Raw genomic sequence first — 23,305 nt, forward strand, 5'->3', positions numbered from 1 at the left:
CAGAGATAGATGAGATAGAGGAGACCCAAACTGGGTCTCTTTTATGGCCTGTTGCCATTATAGGTTTTCCCGTCTAGTGAGAGAATGGGTTGGTAGATCTCAAATCAATGAAGGCTACGCTCAGAAAGACCTCAAGACTTCCGGAATATGCTGCTCAAACAGTTTCACTTTTGTTTTTACTGCCTGTTCCTCCCTTCTCACATTTATCTCCAGACTTCTTCTTGTCCAGATCTATTCCGCCCCCAACAATCTTCTATTCATTGAACTTTTTGAAACTTTGCACTTTTAGAGAGGTAAGGGATTGACTCCGTGTACACAAATTTGCAGAGGGACAATAGGGTTGAGGTCTGTTATTTCTCACCTCTATATATTTATTTATTTAAAAACATTTTTTTGCTGTTAACAAGCATGTTATCTCTGGAGACCCAAATCCAGAGTTTGAGAACTGCAAAACTAAGTAGCTCTGATGGTATCTTCTAGACTGAGCACTGAGTCCCATTGGGTAGATAGAAAGGTGACCTAAATAATCTATACAGAAGCCCCTGGAATCCCATAAGATTGGGTCCTTAATCCATGAACTATTGGAACTCATTTTCAAAACTTTTCTTAAACATTACATGAATATATTGTCTCATACAATAGAATTAGAATTTATAATCCTTATTCCATGACCTATAATGTATCTTAATTAAAACTATCTTTAGATAGGTTTTTTCCTCAAAAAGCATTTTATCAAAAAAGTCTGATTTAAATAAAAAAAAATCCAATTAAAAAAAATTTTTTTTTTAAATCATTGATTTTTATCCACCCTGATTCAGAGGCTTTCTGCCTTCAATTTGAAATGCTACAGGCAATTGATGCGCATTAGCTCTACCTCCTATATGACTAACGAGGAGGTAACTGCCCAAATGTACCACATAAGTGGAGAGAGACCTGATATTATCAAGACAATCAGACAAAGCAAACTTGAGTTTGTCGGACATGGGAGCAGAGGAAGATTGCCAAAGCAAGTTTTGCAGGGACTGGTGCCAGGGGCAGGGGGCACCTGCCATGAATGTGACAATGAGACTGACTGGCTGGGATGCAGTATGGGGCACGTCTCGAGGCTCTGTGAAGACAGCGAATCGTGGAGGGAGATTGCTGGCCAATTCTGCCCATGTGTTTTGTTTACTGTGCACTGTGATGACATTTTTGGTGCTTTGCACTATGAGAGAATATATGTATGTCTGTGTCTGCTCCCTATGCATCCAAGGAGATTAATCTGCTAATTTTTAATGACAAAAGTGAGTTTTGACTTCTATTAGGAGCACAGAGCCAACTCATCTGTGGGAGAGTAAGCTGGAGTCTTTCCTGCCTTGTGCATCTCCAACAAGCTGCCAGGGTGAAATTTGATCAAGGCTGATCAGGGCTTAAGTCAGACTTAAATTGCACACAGGCCTCATGCTGGCCCTCTGCCTGGGGGGGGATTTCAAATCAAATGCACAATATTGGCTTTCAGATCCCAGTTTGAGATCGCAGTCTGGCAGTCAGAAAAAACATTGCTTTACTTGCAAACTGAGAACATCTGATATGGAGTCCTTGAGAAACAATCAACATGGAACTCCCCATGGTATTATTTTCAGAGAATCATTTTTCAGGAGTATAACCACACTCAAAAACAAACTCAGATTAACACCTATGAATGCATGCTGCTTGCACCTGCAAGAATTTCTCATTCAACTTAACCTTGTAATTTTATTCACTCATGAGGTCAACTACCCTGACAACATTTAAAATAATAATAATAATCATCATCATAAGGCTTGAGATAAAGTCTCTGAAAGCAATGAGAAAAATACAGACTTCATCAGCACTCATTACAACCAAGTTCTAATTGCTTCAATTTAGTCAAGTTCGGATCCAAGGTACTATACTTGGAAAGTGCCCTTGAAACATAATGAATTCAATAAGGAAAATTCTTATATGATCTAAGTTAAATTATTAAAAAGGAGGAAAAGAAGGGTTCTTAATTATTTAATGTTTCACCAATAATTATATAGCTCAGTATAATATTCACTTACTGGGGAACCTGAATTTAGAAGGAACATTTGTGAATATCAGTCAAGCACAAAACACCTGCCAGACCATAAATTCAGTGTGGTACACCCACAAATCCAGTCTAACACTGCATTAAAACCTTAGGAATAATTCAAGCCTTCATTTAATGGCAAACCCTAGCAAATCCATTACACGATACAATATTTATGTAGAAAAATAGGCACTATTTAATTTTCTTTTTGTATTTAAAAAACAAGCTTTGTCCCATAATTAATCCAACACTTAGAAACATATTCCTAGGTGGTGAAGAGAGAGAAGGCTCTATTTACTAGACAAAAACCAAGCATCTAAAGGATTGGAAACAATGAGTCTAATATTGGACGGGCAAGTAGTATTACACAAAAAGCAGACAGCGACATCCCGGAATTTTCTGGGCGGAAGTTAGAAAACCATTCTTCAAGGTGACTACTTGCAAGTAGTTATTTAAAACTGTGGTTCTCAAAGCCGGTGCGCCGTTTGTTCAGGGAAAGCCCCTGGCGGGCCGGGCCGGTTTGTTTACCTGCCGCGTCCGCAGGTTCAGCCGATCACGGCTCCCACTAGCCGCGGTTCGCCACTCCAGGCCAATGGGGGCGGCGGGAAGCAGCGCGGGCCGAGGGACGTGCTGGCCGCCCTTCCCACAGCCTCCATTGGCCTGGAGTGGTGAACCGCAGCCAGTGGGAGCTGCGATTGGCTGAACCTGCGGAAGTGGCAGGTAAACTAACCGGCCCGGCCTGCCAGGGGCTTTCCCTGAACAAGCGGCGGACCGGCTTTGAGGACCACTGATTTAAAACATCAGGATCAGTAAGGTTATTTGCATAATACCCCAAAGAGTGACGTTAAGACAGTGGCTCTCAAACTTTTTTACTGCTGACCCCTTTCACATAGCAAGTCTCTGAATGCGACCCCCATTATAAATTAAAAACACTTTTTTATATATTTAACACCATTATAAATGCTGCAGGGAAAGTGGGGTTTGGGGTGGAGGTTGACAGCTCGCGACCCCCCCCATGTAATAACCTCGTGACCCCCGAGGGGTCCCGACCCCCAGTTTGAGAACCCCTGTGTTAAGAGAAGTATTCAGCACCTAGTAGTAGTAGAGAGGGAAACCTTCTCTTCTTTTTTTTTTTGATCTAAGTATGGATTCACTAGCTCCCACTCTGCGATACGCCCCAGCATGCAGTATGCAGCTAGATTACAACCACAATGGAAGCCCACTGGAGCAAAGAAGAAGCCTTCAGAGAGTCAGGGGTGTTTCATATTTAGATATGCATCATGGTTTGCAAAGGTTAATAACTATTTACTCTCCTTGGGGATATCAATTTTAATTTTACAGCTGTTTATTTTGTCTTAAGTCAGATTGCAAAGGTCATCTGAAGCTTTTTCTTTCTATTCAGAACCACTGAAATACAGAAGTTCCATATTTAATCATTTCCCTATCCCCTAACCCTCCAATCCTGCAAAGACTTACACATGTGCCTATGTGACCCACTGGTCAGCATGTGTCATACATCCCTGATCCATAGAGGTAGGGTTACCATATTTTGAGTGTCCAAAAAGAGGACACTCCACGGGGCCCCGGCCCCACCCCCAGCCCCGCCCACGCCCCCCGCCCCAACTCCACCCCTTCCCCAAAGTCCCCGCCCCAACTCCGCCCCCTCCCCTGCTTCCCGCGAACATTTGATTCGCGGGAAGCCTGAAGCAGGCAGCAGGTAAGCTGGGGGGGGATGGGGAGAGGAGGCGCGGCCCAGTCTGGCCCCCCCAACCGAGCGGCTCCCTCCGGCGGCCGGCCCCGGCCCCGGCCCCAGCGTCTCCAGCCTGGCTTGGCTCGGGCCCTGGGGTGCCGGCCCGGGCCAGCCCCCGGCCGAGCACCCCCGGGCCAGCCCCCGGCCGAGCACCCCCAGGCCAGCACCGCCGGCCCCCGGCCCAGCACTGCCGGCCCCGGCCCGGCCCCGGCCCCGGCCCCCGGCCCAGCACTGCCGGCCCCGGCCCAGCACCCCCGGGCCAGCACCCCCGGCCCCCGGGCCAGCACCGCCGGGCCCGGCCCCGCACCCCGGCCCAGCCCCCGGCCGAGCACCCCCCGGCTCCGCACCCCCGGCCCCAGCCCGGCCCCCGGCCCAGCACCCAGCGGCGCCGGCCCCTCCCTATTTTCCCGGACATGTTCGGCTTTTTGGGATTTCCCCCCGGACGAGGATTTGAGGCCCAAAAAGCCGGACATGTCCGGGAAAATCCGGACGTATGGTAACCCTAATAGAGGACACAAGTCTGGTCCAGCTCACAACTATGTACTATGGCTCTTTAACTCAAGACACATGCTTTCAGCTCTAGAGACTCCCCAGTTCAACCCCGGGTGTTGGCCAAGATTGCAGCTGTCCTGCTTAACCTTGAAGTCAATGGGGCTACTCCAGCTGTGCCGAATTCAGCACAACTTTAAATCTTTGCAGGATCAGGGCCCAGATAGCTAGACATTTGCACAGGTGACTTGTCATCCTTTCATACAGCTACCCTGAAGATAGTCTTCAAACGGATCCAAAAAGTGAATCATTAACACATAACTGATTTATAATTCAAACTTGGAGGCAGAAAAATTAGGAGGAAAAAAAATTTCTTTGCAGCTACGAGGCAGGCCTGTCATCAGGTCAGTGTGCCCCAGATTTAGCTTAGTCCCCTTCTTTGGAAATGATGAGAGATCTGGGATAGTGTTCATCAGATTTCGTGGCTCCTGCACCCAGAAACCCAGCTGCATCATCATACAGATGTCACATCATTAAAGCCTTGCAGGGCTAGGAATTTGAAAAATGTGGATTCCCTGCTTCCCCCAAGGAGCCACAGCACTCAACCAGGCTCAAGATACCTTAAAATCAGGATGTTTTACAATACTAAAGCACTACCTTACATTATTTTTAGTGGGTTTTATGGCTCCCTCTGAGCCCTGTAAAGTGGAACACACAGTAACTAAGGCACCTGGTTTTGCAGGTGGAGGAATACAAAAAATAATCACAGTGAATTTTTAGAGACATCTGAAAAAAGTTTCTTTCTCTCTCTCTTCCCCCTGACCACTTCCTGGGCCTTTTCCACTTCTTGGGTAATGGGCAAAGGAGCCTTCGGGGCTCTCCTCAGCCCATCCTCATCCACCAGTTAGACACAGCTCTTCCTAATCAGGGCTACTCTAGAGCAGCAGTTCTCAAACTTTAGTAGCCGAGAACCCCCATTTTGATTTAACATTTTGCCGTGGACCCCCAAGCCTTCCTCTGCTCAGTCCCAGGTCCCACCCCCACTCTACCCCTCCTCTCAAGGCCCCATCCCCCGCTCCAACCCTGTCACTCCTCTTTCTCCATGCATAGTTTCAGTGACATCAACCCAATGGAGTATGACAATTGATACCAGCTGAGGATCTGCCCTCTCCTCTTTCACATGGAATCTGGTCAAAATCAAAGAAAAGGAGAAGATAAGCTATATTCACTTTGGACAGCGAAGTCAGGTCTGCCCATCTAACATAAAGACGACGACACACGTTTACCCATGTGTCCATATTCCTTTCAATGGAACAGAATCGCCTCTTCTTGCAATCACACGTCATATGTTTTAATTCAGCTTCACAAAAGTAATAAAAAGCTCAACCTACTCTTCAGGACAAACCCTCTACTTTCCCAAAGGTGTGCGATGCCTCTGAAACTCATTACAGAAACAGGATGTACCATGAGCTTTGTTGTTCTTCTGAAAAAGGAACATTGTGTAACCCACATACCTTCTGGGGGTGGTGTTCTGTCCCCTCTAGTGGCACCGAGACCACTTAGAGAGAGAAAAACTAATGAGTCTGCTCTACATCCTTAGCTAAGAGCCAGTTCACTTTTAGCTCATACAGTAGAGGCTCATACACTAAATTCCAGAGGTCCCAGGTTCGATCCCACCTGCCGACAACCGGGGTCTGTTGGTGTTACAATTGCACCTGGCATTGGCCACTGTTGGAAGACTGGATACTGGGCTGGACAGACCATTGGTCTGACCCAGTTTGGCCATTCTTATGTGCTTATCTTTAGTTGTTTCACATTGTTCATTAGATACTACTCTGTGACAGCCCAGTGATGTAAAGTTGCTTCAACACACTCGCCTCAATTTATCCTCCAGTCAGAAAAGTAAAACCTCTTTTCTGCTGTAACGTGACAAAAAAGGCCCACACTGCTGAAAGCCACCCCAATTTGACTTGACCTGCCAGCCATCATATGCAGCAGTCTCTATAAAGGACTGCAGGGCTCAAGTGTGGCAAACCAACGAATGAACTAACTGAACATTCATATTCTTGAAAATACATTTGAAAAAAAGAAATGCATAAATTCACACAGTTGGAAACGTGGTCTGCCCAAGAACTTGTTATCACGGCAATTCAGAATCAGAGACTACTACAGAAAAATTGACTGAAGTTATTGATTAATCTGCTGGCAAATTATGTCTGAGTTTAAAATTTTCTACAAACAGAAGCACTTTTATATAAGTCTGTTAACATTCTGAGAACCTGAGCACCATGCTTCAGCAGCAAAATAAGTTCCATGATAAATGTGCTCTCCAATCTGTGCACGAGTCAAGTAGCTATAAAATCAGAATAATTCATGCAAAAATTTTCATTATGTTTCTAAACATACTTATTTACATTTTAAATCACACATTAGACAATATGAAATATCTTTCATTTAGACAGGTGTGACCGAGAAAACAGATGAATCCATTAAACAAGAAACAATTCAATGAATAAAATGAATAAAAAAGAGGTGGCGAACTCTTTGGTTTTAGTACTTTAGCCACTGTATAACTTACTTGAAAAAACACAGCCATGGCTCCTATTATCCGGTTTTCTAAAATTGCTGCTCCAAAACTGTCAAAGTCATCAGGATTGTAGAAGTAAATCTGCATCTGTAAAAATTAACACAATCAAATAAATTGTCTATTCCTATAACGTTTAACTGAGGCGACATACAGTGCTGCCCTTCAATCAGATGTTACAAATCCAAGATAAAAAATATTACACAGCAGTATTCCTTTAACTAGCATTTTGATTAACGGCATGGCTGCTTTACTAGGACAGTAACCAGGGACCAGATTCAATGCAATGAATTTTAATAACAAACCAATGGATAAACAGTGCAGCCGGCCTGTTTAGATGGCATACCCATTTTCTGCCAGCATGTTCACATTTCTTTATTCATCACAGGCTTTTCTCCAGTTCTATTACAGCTGCTAAACAAGTTTATCTTGAAAATCGTTAAGGTTTTTTTTTTTTTTTACAAGCAGCATTTCAATGTGGAGCGTTACTTTTTTATTTCTAAAGCAATTCATGAGATTAAAAAAGAGTATTGGTATCAATGCATTTTTGTGAGCCTCTGATAACCAGAGCTGTCAGTATGACAGTGCCATACTTTTCCCTGACTTCAGTTAAACATCAACCAATTTTGCCTCAAGAGCTCCAGTGAATTAGGACTGAACAGCACCTTCACACCTACTCATGCACATTGACTAGCATCAGCACATTGATTACAGTGTGTTCCAGTGGCAAGAGCACTGGATGAGGATCAAGAGACCGAGGTTCTATTCCCAACTCTGCCACTGGCCTGCTGGGTGACCTTGGGCAAGTCTCTTCACTGTTTCCTTTGCCCGTATTTGCAATTTAGATTGTAAGCACTTCAAAGCAGAGACTGTTTCTTACTATGCATCTGTACAGGGCACAATTCCGTCAGTTCCTAATCCCAAGGGCCTACGGTAACACGGGTACTGTACGTGCTGGTTCTGACAACGTTTCTACCCTTCACTGCTCTCCGATGGCTCTGACAGACGGCTTGTGCTATTCTGAGATCACGCTGTGGAACAAATCCTATCATCGCTTCTGCATACGTACCAGCGCTCTCTCCTGCTTTCTGCAGCTTTGCGCATGGCAGGGCATCATGCTGCCTCAACAGGCAGGTTTCTGCTACAACCACATCAAAGGCACATTTAGCCTCCTCAAAGTGAAAAATAAATCTTAATTATCTTCCTGGGATAGTTACCAGACATGTTTAGTGATTCCCAGGGTTCTGGCAGCATACACTGGTTCTAAAGGTGTGAAACTATGGCAGCACCTGCACACCTAATGAAGCATTATCATAGGGAGAAAAGAAGAGGCCCAGATGAAGATCAATCTCTAACAGTGGAAATGAAGAAAGAAAACTACTTTGCAAATCGTTCACAACAATTGTAAAAATCCACTGGAAAATACCCTCGCCTGGGAGTGACGGAAGGTGATCCCGCCCCCATACCAGTGTATTTACAGAGCTCAGAGATTCTGGCAGTGTCTTACAAATGTAGTGCCTCCAGGCTTGGCCAGCTTTTGACTTGAACAAACAGACTGAGAAACATCCATTCATTGATGTTGAAATTAAAAACAATTCATTTTAGGTTGAATTGCTTAGGGTTCATTTTAACTTATACAGACAGAAGCTCACTAGATGATGGTAAATTACATTTTACTTCCCCTTAAAACAAACAGACTACAATTGGGTATTCCTCACATAAAATATTTTAATATACGGCCCTCGTCGGAGTTTATGAAGGAAAGTATTGTTCAGCGAGTTCAGTTATATGCCAAAATCATTACAGACCATCTTTGCTCATAATATTTTAAGGAAATTAACTTTTATAATAGACTTTTGGATAATAGTGCAAATGACTTTGGTGAAATGGTCGAGTTGAGATCCTCCATCTCAGCACTGCAATTGCGTAGTCTAATCGAAAGTATGTACCTGCCCTGATTACCACATGTGTTGAAACATTTTCATGGAGCTCCCCTGATGTCTTTCCACAGAGGGTGGTGTTCTTACCTGTATCAGTCAAATCAAGGGGAACTGTACTGTATGAAAAAGTATTTCCATTTGTCACACATTAACATGCCTACATGATCATATGGCTGGAAGGAATTTAGGAGTAGAGTCTTCCAGGAAATGCCGTAATTTACATGTGCATGCATCACACAAAAGTAGTGTTAAGAGGAAGATAACATTGCCATGGTTAAGTACTCAAAATTCCACAGTTAAGACTGCACGTGAAACTTTTGTGCATTGGTATTATGACACAGTTTGACCATGGGATCACATACTACTTCCTCCCATAATACGATATACTTTTTTCTGCAACTTCAGATACATGTACATTATTTTATACTTAATATGTGTTCTATTATCAGAATGGTCTCGTATAATATTATTATGTAGGGTTACCATACCTCCGGGTTTCCCCAGACATGTCTGGCTTTTGGGTCTTTAAATAGCCGTCCGGGGGGAATTTGTAAAAAGCTAAAAATGTCCGGGATTTCCCCCTGAACGGCTATTTAAAGACCCAAAAGCGGCTGACAGGGCGGCCGCGCCGGATTGAGCTGCTCACTTGGGGCCTCTCCGGCAGCAAAAGCCCCTCCCCTGCAGCTTCGGCACGCTGGCAGCGCTGTGCAGGGCATAGGCACCGACTTTAGCCGGCGCCGGTGGGGGCTTGCGCCCCCCCCCGCTCCCAGCTCCGCCCCTTCCCCACCCCCATTCCAACCCCTTCCCCAAATCCCAGGCCCCGCCTCCTCCCCCGGGCACGCCGCTTTTCCCCTCCACCCCCCTCCCTCCCAGACTTTTGCGCAGCAAACCTGGGAGGGAGGGGGAGAAGCGGAGCGCTCAGGGGAGGTGGCAGAGTGGAGGTGAACTGGGGCAGGGGGGCGCGGGGAGGGCTGCCTGCAGCAGGTAACCGGGGGGGAGGGGCGCAGGGGAACCACTCCCCGCCCCAGCTCACTTCCACTCCGCCTCTGCCTGCTGCCTTGAGCGCGCAGCCGCGCGGCTCCGCTTCTCGCCCCCTCCCTCCCAGGCTTGCCGCGCGAACAGCTGATTCAAGGCAAGCCTGCGGGGGGGTGGAGGGCGGCGAAGCGGGCGGTTGCGCGCTCAGGGGAGCAGGCAGAGCTGGAGTGGAGGTGAGCTGGGGTGGGGTGGGGCAGGGAGCGCGGCGAGTCAAAGGACAGGGAGCAGGGGGGTTGGATGGGGTGGGAGTTCTGGGGGGGGGCCTGTCAGGGGGTGGGGGTGTGGAGAGGGATCGGGGCAGTCAGGGGACAGGGAGCAGGGGGAGGGTTGGATGGGTCGGGGGTTCTGGCGGGGGGGGGGCTGTCAGGGGGCAGGGGTGTGGAGAGGGATTGGGGCAGTCAGGGGACAGGGAGGGATAGACGGGTTGGAGGTTCGGGGGGGCAGTCAGGGGACAGGCAGCGGTTGGATAGACGTGGGAGTCCCGGGGATCTGGTGGGGGCGGGGGTGTGGATAGGAGTCAGAACAGTCAGGGGACAGGTAGGGAGTGGGGTCCTAGGGGGGCAGCTAGGGTGGGGGGGGTCTCAGGAGGAGGCAGTCGGGGACAAGGCTAAGGGAGGCTTAGATAGGGGGTGGGGTCCCCGGGGGTGGTTAGGTGCAGGGGTCCCGGGAGGGGGCGATCAGAGGACAAGGAGCAGGGGGGGTTGGATGGTGTGACGGGTTGGATAACAGAAACCCCCTTGGGAGCTGCCACCTGATGTGCAAAGACTACCTCTGCTCCTGTTTTCCCTGCCAGCTCAGGACTCCAGCACCCCGTCTTGCTGAATTAGACACTCCCGTCTGCTCCAACACCATCCCAGGGTCTGAATCACTTGTCCCAAAGCTGCAAGTTTACCTGAAAACAGCTCACAGTAGTGTGCTTTTCTTTAGCACTCAGATGCCCAACTCCCAATGGGGTCTAAACCCAGATAAATCCGTTTTACCCTGCATAAAGCTTATGCAGGGCAAACTCATAAATTGTTCGCCCTCTATAACACTGATAGAGAGAGATGCACAGTTGTTTGCTCCCCCAGGTATTAATACATACTCTGAGTAAATTACTAAATAAAAAGTGATTTTATTAAATACAGACAGTAGGATTTAAGTGATCCCAAGTAGTAACAGACAGAACAAAGTAAGTCACCAAGTAAAATAAAATAAAATGCGCAAATCTATGTCTAATCAAACTAAATACAGATAAGTTCCTCACCAGTTCCAGAATGCTCCCTTTTACAGGCTAATCTCCTTTTAGCCTGGGTCCAGCAATCTCTCACAACCCCTGTAGTTACTGTCCTTTGTTTCAGTTTCCTTCAAGTATCCTGGGGGGGGTGGAGAGGCTCCTTCTTTAGCCAGCTGAAGACAAAATGGAGGGGTCTCCCACGGGTTTAAATAGACTCTTGTGGGTGGGGACCCCCCTCCTCCCTCCTATGCAAAGTCCAGCTCCAAGATGGAGTTTTGGAGTCACCTGGGCAAGTCACATGCCCCTGCATGACTCAGTCTTTACAGGCCGACGCCATTGTCCACATGGTATCTTGCATGTCTCCAGGAAGACTTCTTATGTGGATTGGAGTATTCCAAGATGCATTGTTCTCCAAGTGTTTCCTGATCAGGTACTTAACCTGGCGAATTCCTTCCTAAAGAAGCTGACCAAATACCTCCCAAAGCTTACTTAGAAACCAAGCAAGCATACAGCCCATATTCTTAACCTCAAGTAGAAAATGATATATATATGTACAAATAGGATGAATAGATATAGTAGACCATAACCTTTACGGAGATATGTTACCTGGCACAGGCAGCACAAAACATATTCCAGTTATGTCATACATACATTTATAAGCACCCCCTCCCCATAAAGCCTTATGGGGTACACTGTCACAGATGGGTTGGGGGTTCTGTGGGGGGCAGTCAGGGGGCGGGAAGTGGGAGGGAGTGGCTAGGGGGCGGGGTGGGGCTACCCCTCCCCCCCCGGGAGTGTCCTCTTTTTTGAAAGTTCAAATATGGTAACCTTATTATTACGAAACATGTTTATTACAGTGGTGCCTGAGGACCAAACAAAGCTTCACTGTGCTAGGCCCTGTACAAACCCAGGAGTAGACTGTTCCTACTCCAAAGAGCTTACAATCAAAATAGACAAGACAGACACAGAGTGGGGGAAGGGTAGAACACACCCGCAGAACGAACAGAGAGAGAGCAGCTAATGGCAGATTAGTTCCATGATGGGTTGTTGTTGTTTTTTTGAGGGGGGGGGTCGTTAGGAGGGGATCAGCTACATGGAAAGCAAAGGGAAGGGAGAGAAGATATTGTAGGGAGCTGGGGTGAAGAAGCCACGGCAGGGGAGAAGAGGGACAAGTGTGGAGTGAAGCTGAGGTAGAGAGACTGGGCGATGGGAGGGTTGAAGCAAACAGCTAATCAGCACAAGGTACAAAAGTCCAGCAAAACCTGCAGGACATTTTCTGAATGTGCAAAGGGCTGTACTTTGGCTGCTCCTGCCAGCTGGAGTCTGGTATATCTTCACGAATAGATATTTTAACCTAATGTTTTCTATCAGCAGCACAGACTTCCTTAGCTACAATTCAGAGAAAAGTCAATTAGCTATAAAGCTAACTTCACTGCATACATAGGTGACCTAAATATGCCAGTAAATTTTCACTATTACTCATTGTTATATGCTTAATATGTACAATGTGCAGTGCACGTTAGGTATAAATGATTTTCAGGGACTCCATCTGGCACACACGGACCAGGACTACAAGATACTACAAAAGTGTACTGAATGTTGCAGAAAAATTGCATCTTATTATAATGGAAAATATGAGCACTAGAATATGCATTAGGGAGCAGAGTTAAGGTTGCCTGTATAACCTTAATTGTGACATTTCCTGACTTCTGAGTGCTAGAGTAGGTAGTTCAAATGCAGGTTTTTGTACGCAACTTCCTACGGGGCTATTGCTTTATTTTGAGAAAATAAAACTTGGGAGTAAAAAACAAAAAGCAGAACTCTGAACCTCTTCACACTTGGAAGAAGCTGACAATCTTTACAAGTATAAATTCTGCAATCTGAAACTATTTGGCTAGACATCACCAGAGTGCCGTGTTCCATGGAGCCTTCCTGACAGCTTTACAGCCAAAAGCCTTCCCCAGTGACAGTTCCTTCAGGCCACAAGAGCAGTGCTGCTTCTCGCCCAAAATACTAGGTTTACACCAACCTTTTATGACTCCTTAACCACTTACAAGGTTAGCAGGGGCCTAAATGGACCTTCAAAACATTTCACTACGTGGCTCACACGTGCAGCACAAGCTTCCTTAGCTGCATGTTTTACATGCCTTGCAAACATTTCTCATGCAAACTGCACCATACATGAGCAGCATGAAATTTTCAGTGGCTAACTTAGTCAAATCAAAGCAAAGCTTCACTGGAACACTCAGAGGCAAGTCTCCCCTAGGAGGATTACTTCCTTGCCAGACTTCTCCCCAGAACTGCTTCGGCTGCAAGACTTTTCTTATAATGGGAAAAGCTTATATTTTTTTCACTCCCCTTATACTCTGAAGTAGCTGGATTGTTTTTCCTCAGACTAGAGAAAGATTCATTTTGCAGGAGAGATCAAGCCTGAGTTACAAGTGAATGAAAACAGGGGGTTAGAGTGAAACCCCTCATGTAACATTAACCCTAGATCTTGCTGTCCATACTGCAATGAAATGTGGTATGTTTTGTAGGCTGCTAGCCTGCTTCCCCAGCCCAGAAAATAATTAGTGCCATACCCAGGATCTGCTCAGGCGCTTCTTCGGTGCGCTATTTATCAATGGCATCAACAGTCTTCCCCACAGTGCAACATAAATCCAACCGCTAAACAATTTGACCCAGGGCTTCCTTGCCAGATCCTCCCTGCTCCTAGCAACCCTTCTCCAGCCCCTTTACCTCAGGGCCTACCACAGAAGCCAACCTACTTCCTGCAGCTTCCCTCCTCAGACGAGCTTCCTGCCTTTATACGAGTCAGGTGCACATGAGCCAATCACCCAGCCAATTCCAAACCTCCAAGCCCCAACTGGTTCTTAACAGGGTTCTCCCTCAGAAGAAGGCTGCTGCTGGCCCCAGGCTCTTCAAGGGACAGGCCCTCCTGGTACATGTGTACACACATTGTTAGTTCTTAATGCACATCTAATGTCTATTTATCCATTTTGATTTTATTATAAGGCCTGCTGTACCCTGGAGACTTCTGCCCTCGGTCTTTCAATATGGCATAATGAGTGGCTGGTTTTTAATTTCTGTTTGGATGGTATCTTTTCAATCTGCTTTCAGGTCAGAAGGGCTACAGATGGGCATCCCCATTGCCACAGATGAGGAGGGCTGCAGAGGAGGAGCGTTTACACACAGTACAGACACTCTCGGTTAACTTCTTGCAGCACAGATGAAAGTAAAACAAAGATGAGCATTAAATGGAGCCCAAAGGGTCCAAGAGAGTTTAAAGTGATTGTGGAACTCAAGCAAGGAGACTGCTCCATAGCCGGATGCCAAGTATTTTAAAAAAATAATTAAGAGCTTTAAACAAGGCTGCCAAAGCTATTGCCCCAGTGCAACCTCCCAGGACAAATTATTCTTAGATTAAAAATCAACAACAGCTCATTGTGCTGTCACAGAGGTAGAATAAAAATATATGCAATGGTAACAGGAATGCCAGTATGTGGACAGAGATCATCGCCATTAGCTTTCTGCTCATTCCCTTCCCTGGTCACACAGGACTAACATGCAATTTAAAGAGGGGGAAGAATAAAAAGCTTTGTAGGCCAGCCAATTTTCTGGTGACTCAGCCAGTTAGGTGCAAAGGCAACAGTGATGTGGGTTTATTACATACTGCGTTAGAGACCCAGAATATTTTTAGAAGAATGGAACTCAAAAGGATAGCAGGTAGACAGCAACTTTGTATAGTGCATTGAAATAAAAATTCTGAAATATTTGCTTTATACAATGAAGTTAATCACTGAATATACGCATCCTTAATTATTACCTTTTGCTGCTTGTACTGTAGGAATTATTCTCAACCACTTTTACAGCTGGATTTAAAATGGCTTGCACAAAAATAAATTGTATGCTAAGACTATGAATCATACATGATTTTGTTGTTGTTATTGCAAGCCTGTATGCAGCTAATTTATTCTGTTTTAAATATGTGCACGGATTTTTAGGGAACTGGCTGATGTCATCCATTTGATTAGACATAAAAATTATCTAGGACCATGTTCTAATCTTGATTGCAGCAGTGTAAATCCTAGATTTACTTCTCTTCTTAATATATGTAAAACTTCTGATTTGTAGCATATTCTATACCTGCTTCGTTGAGGGGAGAAGGACCATGTGGGTTTTTTCCCCCAATACCTTTGCAAGGGCTTGATGTATTAAAACAGAATTTTGAAAGAAAGAACTGGGAGAGACACCTTTCTTCTACATAACCCCTTACTCACCAATGAGTTTTTAGGCAAGTGCAGGACTCTATTACTACCATTGTCACTCAGCATTTTACAGTGCTCAAACACACTACAAAACAAAGACAAAGGCTCGGTCAGAAGCATTTGCAATCTGAAAAACATGATGCAAAGTTGCAAGCTGTAGGGAGTCAAAAGGGTAAACAAGAACAATGAGATCACGTGGTCGCTCATTTTTGGCATGTGCACATCTTGGAATTAGGATAAAAAATGGCTGGGTTTTTTGTTCATTTTTAATAATAGCCATTCATCGTCTATGGCAGTGGCCCCCAAACTGTGGGACACACCCAACATTTGGGTGGGGGGAGCGCAGTGGGGCCTGGGCCAACCCCCATTGGAGCGGGGAGGGAGAGCCACCCCACCCCACTCTGCCCTCAGTTCAACTCCAGCTCTGGCCCCTCCCGCAGCCAAGGCCACAGCTTCAGCTCCTGGCCTCCAACTGTGGTCCAGCTCCCAGCTTCCGGCCCCAGCCCTGCTCCCGGCTGTGGCTCCTGGGCCAGCCCCCACAAGCACGGTTGCCAATTTTGGTTGCACGTATTCCTGGAGGTTTCACCACATGACATAATCTTTAATTTCTGGAGACTCCAGGGCAATTTTGGAGGCTTGGCAACCCTACCCACAAGGGGCAGGGAGGAAGCACCACTCCGCTCCTCTCCTGCTCTGGTCCCAGCCCAGCCCCCAGCCAAGGCCCCGACCACGACCCAGCTCCCAGCCCCCAGAAGAACGTGGACAGATTACGTTACGGGTAAGGAGGGGCGTGACATAAAAAGTTTGGGGACCACTGGCCTATGGGCACTGTAGAAGAGATGTGATTTGGCCTCTGTTATGCAAGAAGTCTCACAAGATGACTGTTATGTGCCCTTCTGACCCCAATCCTACAAGATGCTCAGAACTCTGATGCCAATCCAGCAAGCTCTTCAATGCGTGAGCAGTCCCATTGAAGTCCCAGTAGTCAATTAATGAGTCAAAAAGAAATTAATGAGATGATTCATGTGTTAAATGCTTTGCTGGCTCAGGGCCCACACACTCAGCACCTCGAGGGTTAAGTAATGAATGAGGAAAGAGTCGTAGTTTGGCATGCCAGGATCTTGATTTGTATTTCGAGCAATAAATATTTCCCACACCCAGCTGCCTGTCCCAAACGAGGAAGTGGTGCTCTCATTTCCATAGGGTGAGTTGCTATACAGTGTGGACAAATTTGATGTTAAGGGGCTGTGCGTTAGTTTCATATTATGGAGATACAAATGAATGTAATAGTTGCAGTGTTTATGCTGTCCATACCATAAAACTTTTTTGAAATTGCTTTGTACTCCGAGTAACAGCCATATGATTCACCATGAAATGAAGTCTGGAAAATCGTTTTGGATAAATGGAACTATAAATTCAATAGAATTTCTATGACAACACAGATTGCAACACTCTGCCACAAGTAAAATGTTATAAATCATTCAAAACTAACAAGAAATCAGCAATAAATCTTCTATTTCAAAACACACTACAGCCCAGCATTATAGTGTTGTGGTTATTACCTCACCCATACTTCACATTTTTGCTCATTTCCCCTTTACACTTGTTTTATCTTAAACTTCTTATATTTCTTCCAAATGCAGGAAATGTTTGTAACATGTACATGTAAACAAAGTTAAAAATATTTTAAATATGGGCTATTTTTTGTGCTTCTTTTCTAGTTAATTTCCTTGAACTATGACTGGATTTGTCATATTTTCTTGTTAGATGTATATTTACCAGGTTCTCTTTAGAGACAGTGAATGGTAAGTTTACAGTTTGGCAAAGTGAGTGTGCAAAAAAAAGTGTCATTTACATGCCAAAATGATGGAAGGGTACGTGACTGTACAGCACCGATCACAATGGGGTCCTGGTACAGGAACAAGGTGTGACGTTGTGCAGTCTATATGGTTTTATAAAAATATAAGTGAGTATAATGTAACTGGGATATGCTTCATGCAAAAGGTCTCTTGTAAGGTATCATTACAAAGCTTATAATCTACTGAGTGTGATCATCCGATTTGTATAAATGTACCACTCTTGTATCTAAAACTAGAAATATAAAACATAACTCTGAGGGCCTATTGTAATTATGTAAAGTGTGGGCCATTAATGATGGTTTGGAATCTTGATGACTCCCATTAACAAGGACCATTGTCTGCAGATGACTGTGTTTACCTGTGAGTCTTCCTGTATATGTGTGCTGGCAAGTGAGTAATGAAGTCTTGCAGTGACATGTGATCATGTCACCTGAACTGGAATCCATCTTTAACCTGGTGCTTTTCCAGTGAGGGGGGGTGGAAACCCAGAGAGACAAAGGGTTCCCGCCTTATGCAAAAGATATATAAAGGGGTGGAAGAGAACAGAGAGGGAGAGGAGCCATCATGAAGAATCCCCTAGATAACACCTAAGCTGGAACAAAAGCTGTACCAGGGGAAAGAATTGTGCCCAGGCCTGGAAGGTGTCCAGTCTGAGAAAAACTTCCTGAAGCATCTCTGAGGGTGAGATTATCTGTATTTAGTTTGATTAGGCATAGATTTGCGCATTTTATTTTATTTTGCTTGTGACTTACTTTGTTCTGTCTGTTACTACTTGGAACCACTTAAATCCTACTGTCTGTATTTAATAAAATCACTTTTTATTTAGTAATTTACTCAGAGTATGTATTAATACCTGGGGGAGCAAACAACTGTGCATATCTCTCTATCAGTGTTATAGAGGGCGAACAATTTATGAGTTTGCCCTGCATAAACTTTATGCAGGGTAAAACGGATTTATCTGGGTTTAGACCCCATTGGGAGTTGGGCATCTGAGTGCTAAAGACAAGCACACTCCTGTGAGCTGGTTTTCAGGTAAACTTGCAGCTTTGGGACAAGCGATCCAGACCCTGAGTCTTTGTTAGAGCAGACTGGAGTGTCTGGCTCAGCAAGACAGGGTGCTGGAATCCTGAGCTGGCAGGGAAAACAGAAGCAGGGGTAGTCTTTGCACATTGGGTGGCAGCTCCCAAGGGGGTTTCTGTGATCCAACCCGTCACACAAGGCTCTTAGGTACTATGGTAATACAAATAATAAATAACAACTAAGAGGAGGATGTAAAATTGCAATCAGTGTCACCAACTTTTCTAATTCAATCACAAGTCTCATTATATTTGGTGTTTTTCTTAAAGCCCCAGGTCCTGGAATCATGTGATTCCAAAAGAACATCAGTTTCGTTTAAAAAGATACATTTCCAGCCCTTATGGTTGAAGAGAAAAGCCAGGTAACGTGAAGTGAGTGTATTTTTATGGCACAGAAAGCAAAAGGCGAATACAAAGAACTAAACATTACTTATTATTTGAAAAGCTCATTATTTTTAAGCCAATCTTATGATTTTTGGGCCTGACTCGTGATTTTTGAATGATCAAGGTTGGGAATACTGACACAGGGTTGAGAGGAAGGATTGTCCAGTGGTCAGGGCACTAGTTTAGGACTCGGGAGACTTGGGGTCGAGTCCCTGCTCTGCTACAGACTCTGTGTAACCTTGGGCAAGTCACGTAGCCTCTCGATGCCTCAGTTACCCACCTGTACAGTGGCACTCACGGCACTTCCCTGCCTCACAAGGGTGTTTGAGGATAAATACATTAAAGATTGTAAGGCGCTCAGATACCATGGTGACGGGGGCCATGTACAAGTACCTTGGACGCACAGAATACAGGTACTTGATTATATCACTGGAACGCCACTGAATGAAGTTACAAACGTACACCCATTCCTAACCAACTCATAGCTTTTATGTCACAGAATTTGCCCAGACATTTGCATGGGAATGACACCCATTTGCACCTGATCCAAAGCAGGTTGAAATCAACAGACGTCTTTCAATGGGCTTTGGATCAAACCCATTGTTTGGACTTTGCATGAGAGGTGTTGTTTTAAATCGACTGTTGTTTGGAGTACTGCCCCTTATCCACTTTATAGAACTAAAATCTGAATGCAGAGGATTCCAGACCAGGATGAAAAGCTAGTGTGCATATAAACACACAGTGACAACTCTCTTACTTTTGTCTAATGGACAAAACAACCCAACAGCAGCAGCATTACTTTATAAAACTGGATGGCTGGAAAACAGAAACACTGGAGCCTGTGCTTAGCTGGTGTCTAGTGTGAAAATTGAAACAGGTAATTTACAGGACATTTCAGGAAGTGGCTGAGAACCAAAAATGGATGGACTAATTTTATAAATGTAACTGCTGTCATAAGTGACTGTTACAGATAGCTTCCCCATAAATTTCCCAGAGCTTGACCTTGGAATTTGGGATCACATTAAGTCCTTCCTATAAGGAAAGAATATCCTAAAGGAAAGCCAACCCTCAACTAAAGTGTTTTACCAAAGGGACGCAAGTGTTTTGCGGTCTCCAAATGGCACCTCCAAGTTCAACTCCAATGCCAAATCTTTCTATACTTTGGCTCCTCTTTGATGAATGCATTTGCATTTCTAAATATCAAGAAGGGGTCTAAAACTTTGCTGGAACAAAGATGGCAGAAGAATCCTAGGATTTGCCTGTGATGCTGTTATGAAAAGGTAAGATGACCATTTATATCACTGTTGCTACCCCTGTTGCACAATTGCACTAAATGTGATACAAAGTATATAATCTAAGGTGTCAATAGAAAAGTTACAATCTGTGAAGTATGATTATCCTGGTTAAATCCCATATCTGAAGTTTATGAATATCGGCTGTGTATCTATCTCAAACATGTGTTGTGTACCTAGGTGGGACCCCCAGAGAGATTTACATCAGGGCTAGACAGCTATGTGTTGATGGCCCATTAAGGACACGCCACACTCACAATGGGCCATTGAAGAAACTAATCCCATCCAGTAGGCCTCTCCCGTGGATGCGTCAGACAGCGAGGAGCCAATGGCCACCCCCTGTGATTCAGCAAAACACGTAGGGGCACCTGATATGCTCATGTGACCCTGAACTCCACCTTGGGCCAGTACCTTTCCAGGGGCTGTGCAGTCTATTCCATCACGGCTACAAACCTGATATAAGGACTTTGCAATCATTTGTATGTATATGATCTATTAACCATTTATAACGCTCTGCTTTTCTTTTATTAATAAAATCTTTAGTTAGTTTACTAAGGATTGGCTTATTTGGGTAAGAACTGAGATACATATTGACCTGCGGGTAAGTGTCTGTTCCTTTGGGATCAGTAGAACCTCAAATATGGTGAACTGGGTTTTCAGTAACCTCTCACTACATTAGACCAGTTTGTCTGGATGGGAACCTAGGGCTGGAATGCCTGAAGAGGACTGTGTTTGGCTTCCGGTTAACCAGTGTGATACTGAAGAAGCTCTTGTTACTGGCTTGGTGAATCTAATTATAAAATAAACAACCAGTTTTGGGGAATTGTCTGCCTTGATTCTTGTGGTCTGCTCTGAGTGTGGTATTCTCAGTTTGGTCCATCCCATGCACCTGATCACACTGCCAACCCATTCTCAGCAGGAGTCAGACACTGAAGTGCTCGCAATAAAAGTACTGTACCTTTAAAAAAGACATATTGAAAAATCACACTTTTCTCAGCATGTCTGATTAATACAATTTCAAATACCATTTACTCTAGCTTTTTAAGATGCACCAGCTCTGGGATTCCTCTGAGAGATCATGGCTTAGTGCATTTATTCTTCTTGTGGTATGGAATTCAGAGCATGGTTTACTGGGTTATTTTTAGGAGGGTTAGGAAGGGAGCTCTTTCATTCCATTTAATGCTATTCAAAAGGGTTTAGAACAAATTCTGAGATATTTGTAGTTTTGTTGCATCTTTGGGCTCTGATCCATGCAGCAGATGAAGTAGGTTTTCACTAGCTTTCCACTGGGCAGGAAGGCCATTTGTATCTCAGAGGGGATGTGAACTCACCCAGGCAATATACTAGCAGAATTATTTTTGTTTGCTGAGCTGTGAACTGTACGGGCAATTACAGTGTAACCAGTCCATGAGAGTGACTCATTCCAAGTACTCTGTGACACAATTTAAAGTGCGCTCTCCCATATTTTACTGAATAACCATTTCCATCCAAGATAGTGCAGTAATCCAAAAGGCAGAGTTTCTCTAATAAAGCACGCAATGGTGCTAAATGTCATTTAATTCTCTGCGTGAACTTCTGGTGTTTTCTTGGATTCATGGTGAGAGAGAGGAAGGACAGACTTGAAGCAGAGACAGTGCTATCCTATTGCGGTCCCTAGGCAGGAATATTTCTCCACCATCCCAGAACACATAATAAAAAGTGAATAAGGGGCCCCCTTGAGCTGCTCGGGGCCCTAAGCAATTGCTTATTCTGCTGGCCCTGACTTGAAGGCAAAGTACTGGACTCGAACTCAAGAGAACTGGGTACATTTCCCACCTCTGCTACATGTGACCAGAAGACAAGATTTTTTCCACAAATGACTAGTGATTTTGGGTGCCCAATTTGAGATACCTGAGGGCCTGATCTTTCAGGGGAGAATACTCAGCCCTTTCTGGAGGCATCTCAAGTTGGGCTCCCTAAAATCAAGGCACCCCAAATCACTAGTCTCTTTGGAAAATCCTGGGCCTCGGTTCTTGATTTTCTTCTTGTACATCGTGTCCCATTCTCTCACCCTTTGGCTGTTCAGAATGTGAACACGTCACACAGTTGGTTTCTAAGTTATGGCTTAAGAAGTTTGTAAAGTTCTACACAGTTCACTGATGAATTCAGAGGAAACTAAAAGGCAATAATAGTGTAGCTTCCTAGGCGGATGCTCTGGCGACTCACCCCCTGTGTTTGATAGTAGTCTCACTTTAAATTAAAATGAATGTTGTAGTTGATAAGTTCCAGCAGCTAATATCTAACCCGGGCAGTGTCAGGTACCTACAGTGCAGTTCATATCTGACTCCCATCCAAACTACTATGGCTGATTCATGGGGCCAAATTCTACTCCCAGTTACACTGCAGTAAAGTCAGAATAACTCCATTGACCACAGTAGAATTAATCCAGATTTATATCACCTTAACGGAGAGAAGAATTTGGTGCCTAGCTTTCTCACAAAATTCACATCTCCTATCTCATCACCTGACTTGGTGACCAAACACTTTCAAAAATGTAGAAAACAAAGGTTTTCTCTGCAACGTTCTAATTGCACCAGACACAGGGCCGGATTAACGCAGGGGCTTTAGGGGCTGCAGCTCAGGACCTCAGGCTAAAGGGGGCCCCGCAGGCCAGTGGCGGCCCACTGCTTCTTTTCATCTGGTCCCTGGCAAGTCTCCGTGCCGCGGGCCGGACACCGGTCCCCAAGCCTTGCGCCCTCCCGCACCCAAACTCCCACCCAGAGCCCGCACCCCGAACCTCCTGCTACACCCAACCCCTGTCAAATCGCTGGCCCCACCCCTCAGCTGGAGCTGCACTCCCCCTGCACCCCAATCCCCTGCCCCAGCCCTGAGCCCACTCCTGCACTCCAAACCCCCAGGAGCCCCACAAAATCTAATAGCCCCAGACCCACAGGAGAGTTAATCCGGCCCTGACCAGACAACATGATTTTGTAGGGGGATATTAGTGCAACACATGTAACATACAACATTACTATGCAACATTACACTGCATGTCTTGTAACAATGAGAATTATTGTACTCCTTCAACAACTGGAAAAATTAGTAAGAAACTATCAGGAGGTGGAGGTTTTGTCTCCATCTCATTCTCTGAACTCATGTGTCATCCACTTCCAAATTAGCATTAACACATCAAAAGAACTACACTTTAACATTTTGCTTGCATAAATAGGGTCACGAAAGGTAAAATATTCAAGTGAATACTAAAACTGAGTGAAAAGGGAGAGCTTCTGGAAACTGCACGATTTTCTCAAGAGATGTTGAAACCTGCCCATCAACACATCTGCAAATCCACTTGCAAACACAGA

The 23,305-nt window shown here is 45.0% G+C and overlaps 1 protein-coding gene across 2 annotated transcripts in view; it reads right to left on the reverse strand.

Moving 5' to 3' along the window:
- The window catches only part of PTPRG (protein tyrosine phosphatase receptor type G), a 605,571-nt gene that overhangs the window by 206,510 nt on the left and 375,756 nt on the right, over nucleotides 1-23,305 (reverse strand). For both annotated transcript variants that reach the window (XM_065407550.1, XM_065407549.1), the window contains exon 5: nucleotides 6,886-6,981. In XM_065407550.1, coding sequence (XP_065263622.1) covers nucleotides 6,886-6,981 — 96 coding nt within the window. The remainder of the gene's footprint in view (nucleotides 1-6,885; nucleotides 6,982-23,305) is intronic.

This window comes from Emys orbicularis, chromosome 7, assembly GCF_028017835.1.
Source record: "Emys orbicularis isolate rEmyOrb1 chromosome 7, rEmyOrb1.hap1, whole genome shotgun sequence".
Lineage (NCBI taxonomy): Eukaryota > Metazoa > Chordata > Testudines > Emydidae > Emys > Emys orbicularis.